Source organism: Echiichthys vipera (genome assembly GCF_963691815.1).
Source record: "Echiichthys vipera genome assembly, chromosome: 13".
NCBI classification, from domain to species: Eukaryota; Metazoa; Chordata; class Actinopteri; order Perciformes; family Trachinidae; genus Echiichthys; species Echiichthys vipera.
In genome coordinates, this window is record NC_139838.1 from 9,019,536 (window position 1) to 9,025,548 (window position 6,013).

At 39.8% G+C, this 6,013-nt stretch overlaps 1 protein-coding gene across 1 annotated transcript; it reads left to right on the plus strand.

Moving 5' to 3' along the window:
- Positions 1-1,949: 1,949 nt before the first annotated feature.
- hsbp1l1 (heat shock factor binding protein 1 like 1) lies at positions 1,950-5,673 on the plus strand. The gene is made up of 3 exons (XM_083925286.1): positions 1,950-2,121; positions 2,204-2,270; positions 3,726-5,673. Exons 1-3 carry the CDS (start codon positions 2,077-2,079, stop codon positions 3,818-3,820), a joined length of 207 nt encoding a protein of 68 aa, XP_083781412.1. The 5' UTR covers positions 1,950-2,076; the 3' UTR covers positions 3,821-5,673.
- The last annotated feature ends 340 nt before the right edge of the window (positions 5,674-6,013 follow it).

Consider the following 6,013-nt stretch of genomic DNA (forward strand, 5'->3'; position numbering starts at 1 on the left):
GTGTTGATGCTAGCTTGCGTTATTTGAAAGGCTGCTCTAAACTCCCAAAAAGAAACTCCCCCGATATCTGAAATGTTATTTTAAAAAGCCTTTCCATGAAATTAGAAAGACAACTAGCAACAAAATAGCAATACTGCACAGGGTCCCTACATTACAATGTTTTACTCACTGACTGGGCGTTCACAGTATTAAGGGTTTGTATGGATGTATAAAGACATCTGGAGGTTTCTTTTCTACGGAAAAGCCTACACTTCCTGAAACGTCACGCGTCACGACAAAGATGTTCGACTCAATCAACATAGTTCACACACGACCCGGCTGAAAAACGTGCAGCTCGGCTGTGTGAGCAGTGTGGAGGAATATAAATATACACGGTTATTTATTAAGCTCTGTCTTTGAACATTTGTAATTATAACATAATATTTAGTTTAATATAAAATGATTTAGTTGTAATCGATACAAGAGAAAAATATTAGGATGTGGGCTTAATATGCTGGAATTAATGTATAAAATATTTATTTTTATGCTTAAATTATTTTTGTACGTGTTTTTTTATTATTTATGTTTGATTTTTGTGTGCCTGCAATGGAATAATCATTTCTGCTTTATTATTATTATTATTATTATTATTATTCTGTCTGTTTTTATTTGATTTATATATTCGAAATAAAACATTCAAATCAATCAATCAATAAAAAATAATCAGCATATTCAATTACGCGTATCACCAGTGATACAGGTAATTAAATATATTATATGATAAAGTCAATTCATCTCCTGAGTGCACTAACTCTAGTGGTCGTTCCCTCAGACCCTTAATTGTGGCCCATAGCTCATTTGTTCCCCCTGGAACCTCTTACTCAGTTAATCCATATTTTATATAGAGCACAACCATTGCAGAAGGGGCATAACAGCGAGTGGAAAAATCTCACCCTGCCCGTGTTTTGCCCTGTAGTAGAGCAGCTTCATTTTCTTTTTTAATATTTAATAACCTGGTTTATTTTAGATGGCTCATTGCTTAGCACATCACACACACGTTACACACTTCATATGCAACATATTGAGCAGGAGTGACTGTCACTGACACAAAATCCAGATTATACAGATTTATAAAGGTTTAAATGAAAGTTATGTAACCCTCATGGCAGACAGCCTCTCATCTCCCATCTGTCACCATAATCCGAGATAATCTCTTATATATATATATATATAAATTCAGTGTGTTCCCGTCACCACACAGCACACATGCCTGACAGGATAAAGGAGGATCTGCCCAAATGTACCCATTCATACGTACCAGTACGGCTGTCAACCTGGGAAATGTAAGTGAGCATGAGAGCGGAAGTCCGGGAACATGTATCTTTAAAATAAAAGCGTATAACATGTCACATAAAGATGTTCCCATAGGTACACAATTACAGCCCGTTAAAATGTGGTATTGTAGATACGTTTCCCTGACTTAAATGAGATAACATCCAATATCACCAAAGCTACCAACTATACAGACTGACATTTTAAATCTTTACACCAAAACTGCATCATGTAGATCGAGATCCCATGCATTTTCATAAAGTTATAATTGAACAGATTATGTAATTGTTATGCAATTATTATTTTAGTATGGCATGCTTTTAAATAGTTTGGCATGTTTGGTGTTTGGTGATGGCTTTTGTCTGTGTTGTTTTGAAACCCAAGATAATGAAATATTGTTTAAACTTAATATATAACTCATATCCTCCTTGACTGACACTTATCAGCATAACTGTGATGTTATGAGGGGTGTATAATGGAGTGGACATACAATATACTCCTTGTGACTGGATATGAAAACGTAATAGCCTTGTATTTGGTGCGTTCGTCAGCTGACCTTTATTTTGAAAGGACGGACACTTCAAGGGGAAGTCACATTGTTGTCGCTCTGGCGACTCAACTTGCCGCAAAGTTACGGGAGTCACTGCTAACGTCTCTGAGGGGAAACTGAGTGCGGCGCAGTTTAACCAAATAACCCGACTGTTGTCAGGGTGCACGGCCGAGATTTAGACTCCACGGGAAGAGAAAGGTCATGTTGAAGAAAGGATGTCGAAAACAGACCGCAAAGTAGCTGCGGACATGACACGGGTGGTAAGTTTGACTGATGTGAGCTGGCAGAGCGAGCAAACACCCGCATAAATACCTGCTTTCTGACGCTTTCCTTCGCCTTTAGATGGAGGAAACGATGCAGCAACTTCAGGGGAAATTCCAGGCAATGTCTGAACAGCTGGAGACCAAAAATATCCTTTTTGTAACATGTTCCTACTGTATCGTTAACTATTCACACTCAGGCTGGGCAGTTTGGGGCGTTTCCGGTTTATCTCCGAAGTGACGCAGCGTTACTTTGATTATCGTGTGTGTGGTCTGACCGAAAGCGGGGTCCAGTAAGGTGAAAGCCTGCACGTATAAAACACACCTGGGAGCACGTACTAATCAAAGACGTGTCCTCCCTGTCAAACTCACACCTGTAGGAGCACGCGTGGCCACTGGGGGACGTTCGAACTCACTTTAACTTCTATCTTAATTATTATACATATTAGATATGCATTTGTTAAATGCAACTTATATTGGAAAAATAAAAACACAGTGGGTGACGAAGCTACACATATAAATTGCGGTCTCTGCTTGAGGCATCAGTAGATATTTGGACTTATCATAATGTGAAAAGGCACAGGTGTTACAGATAGTCTTAAATAGCCATTCATTTTATGATTTGCACCTGTGCATTTGCTACTGCTAATATGTCAAGTGGGGAAAAGGCCCAAAGTAGCGTTGCACACTCCTCTTTTAGCCTTGCAGCCCAGTCCCGTTCCCCTTTATGACCCGATGTTTACAACACACTTGGTAGCGTCACCATTGTAAATTAATAATGAAAACGTTTAAAGTGTAATTCCGGTGTTAAATCACCCAATGGTCTTTTCCGGCACTTACATACATCAAATAAGCTATCGAGACAGTTTTTTTTTTTTTTCCTGTATGAACTATTAACAGAGATATCCAGAGTTGCTAACACTGATTAGCTCGGGGCTCGGGGCATTACAGTGAAGGCATTAAAACGGCTTTTTTAACCACTAATACTGCTCAAAATAACAGCAAACCTCCGCAGCAGCATGAGAAGAGTCCCAAAAAGAAGCACCAATGGACTCCTTCCTTTTGGATTGCATTCGGTAATCCACTTGAATGGACTTCACTATGAGAGGAGCTGGTACAGCGGCCAGTTGGTAAATCTTTCAAAACAGTCTTTTAATAAACTCTGGGTTCACTAACTACATTGTTGGTGCTTTGTTTTATGTGTAGGGACTCTTCTCATGCTACTGCAGAGGTTTGATGTTATTTTGAGCAGCATTAGTGATTACAAAAAGATGTTTTAATGCCTGTTCTGCCCCTCGCTAATCAGTGTTAGCCACGGCCGGCTGTTATCATCTCTACCGCATTTCTCTGTTAATAATCTATATCAATAGTTTATACACGAAAAAAAACAGTCTCTGGCCTATTTGATGTATGTAAGAGCAGAAAAAAAGCATGGGAAAGACGCACATTTCTTTGTCTTTTAGCAGGGATGACATCTTTGCATGGGGGATAATGTAAAACATTATTATAATGTCACTATTGGTTGCTGTATTGTGTTGTCGCTGTCTGGTTCTAACTGGACAACAAGTATAGTTTCTGGCAGATTTATTCCTTCACTTTCACACTAGATGAGGTGGGAACCCGCATTGATGACCTTGAGAAGAACGTGTCTGAGCTCATGACACAGGCTGGTATGGAGGAGCAGGCCGTTTCCAAGTGACGGCAAGCCTGCAGTTCATCTGTCGCACGAGCTATTGTTATGTCACCTCCAAATACTGGAGGGGCTCCTGTTGCCCTGCCAACATGTCGTCACTTCAGTGGTTTCTACAAAGCTCATCAAACACTTTGAAATGGGACTTCTGAGTTGACATCAGTTTACTTCTAAAGTTGAGTTTAGCCAATTGTACATATTTTTCCAAGGTGCTAACGAATCCACGGGCACCATGCTGAAATATACGCATGTGGAGTTTCCTAACCAAAAAACACATTTGTATCCTTACGGTGTAACAAACACATCAGATGCAGTCACTACCTCATACAATATTTTAAAAAGCCTTTTTTTTAATGAACCCTGCATTACATGTTGTGGTCTTGTCCACTTTTACTGGCACGCTTCCACCTTTTACCTCCACCGGTATGCATGTGCGTAGGCCTTATGTTGATGTGTCCTCATTAGGCAGTAACATTATTGCTCTCCAGTGCCTCTTGTGGGGAAACACTCAATAGGCATGGAGGAAGGAGATATTAAAGGGGAACTACGGCCATTTTCAAAATCCAAACAGCTTATTCCTATGGTCGACGACGGTGTTAAGATGATTAGCCAGTCCGTCCCAAATCCAAAAACTACAATGCTAAACTCAAATTTGTGATGTCATCGAGTGTTAAGTGTGGAGCTGCTCCACAAACAATGAATTGGAAATATGTTAAAGATGAGACAGAGCAACCGGAGAATGTTCTGAGTATGTTGGGACATTCTTTGTTTCACAACTGACAACACTACAATAGGATGAAGCTCATTTGGGTTTAAAAAAGAAAAAAGAAAATCTGTCTCCCATTCATTGTCTGTAGAGCAGCTCCACACTTTATATGGTGGTACACATGCTGCATCATTTACCAAACGGAAAATGCGAGGTGCATCGGTCGGGCGCTACACCAACAGTTTAATTTTGTTTAACACACGGTGCTGAAAACTAGGTGATGGCATGCCGCACCAGTGTTGCTAGTGTATTAGCGCTTCCATGTTTTTTACATTAACAACAATGAATCTGAGGGGGCAATAATATGCGGCATGAGTACGGGCCCTTACTTTCTTGTTTTCTGGCTTTGAGAGAAAGTAGCTCATGTTCACAAATACTGATTGACTTTCCTAGGCCATGAAAATAACACACTGGGTTTTTCTTTTTGTTCCCCTTTAAAGTCTTACCACCAAAGAAAACATACATGCCACGTGAGCAGGCAGCCAGGCCGTTGACAGCAAATCCATGAAGGCAGTTGAGCTAAACTGGTTCTTGAACTGTTCTCCAGCTGCACTCTGAAGCACACACTTAACTATGACATTTCAACAAGGGCGTCTTGATCTAGCCCAGCGTGGAGATTAACGTGCGCGTAGGTCGTCTGTTATATCACGAATATGTCACTTAAAATGCACACGGTGGCCTCTAACATTAGACAGGGCAGCACTGGAAAAAAATCTCATTCTGAAACCTGAAGTAACCTATGACAAAACCACCAAAGCCACTTGAATGGTTTAAGCTGCCGACTAAATGTATCAAGTTATTTGTTCCAATGTCCCTGTGAAACAGTTTAATCATACAGCGCAGAGTGAGCTAACCAGTGGCCTTAAAACTGAGTATGATGGAAGTGGTCCATATAGTAGGTTAGGATATATATATTATCACATCTATGCAATTTATTTCTGAGCATAATACTATACTGTGTAAAGTACTGTTGTATGCCATATCATACATAACTGTTAAATGCACACGATGTTGCACTCAGATCAGTCATACTAGATACTTCTGTGACTGTTCACACTGTGCACCAAAGTCAACGTGCAACAGACAAAGATTTTTTGAGAACAATTTCAGTATTTACCTCTTAAAATAAAAAACAATAAAGTTCATTTATTTTGTTCATTTCTTTATTGTTGTATTATTGTTCCTGTTGCATTCGCTACAGTGTTGTCATTCCCCGGCTGCAATGACGGTGCAGAGACGCCAAGAGCGCAGATGTGGAATACCCGGAAACGCCGACCAATCAGAACACACTGCTTTTTGGGCTTAAAAAGACAGGTGCTAAAACGTAGTGTTTGAGACAGAAGGTCAATGCAGGTATATTCAGACGGATAATATAAGAATTTTTTTTACTTTAAAGCATGTAAACATGCTTTTATATGAATCTGAAAATGTGTGCT

What these genes read in the sequence shown, in the direction of transcription:
- hsbp1l1 (XM_083925286.1), top strand. Translation starts at nt 2,077, where the DNA reads ATGTCGAAAACAGACCGCAAAGTAGCTGCGGACATGACACGGGTG. An exon ending in CTGCGGACATGACACGGGTG is followed by an intron (nt 2,122 to 2,203) that starts GTAAGTTTGACT and finishes CTTCGCCTTTAG; the next exon opens with ATGGAGGAAACGATGCAGCA. An exon ending in TGAACAGCTGGAGACCAAAA is followed by an intron (nt 2,271 to 3,725) that starts ATATCCTTTTTG and finishes TCACTTTCACAC; the next exon opens with TAGATGAGGTGGGAACCCGC.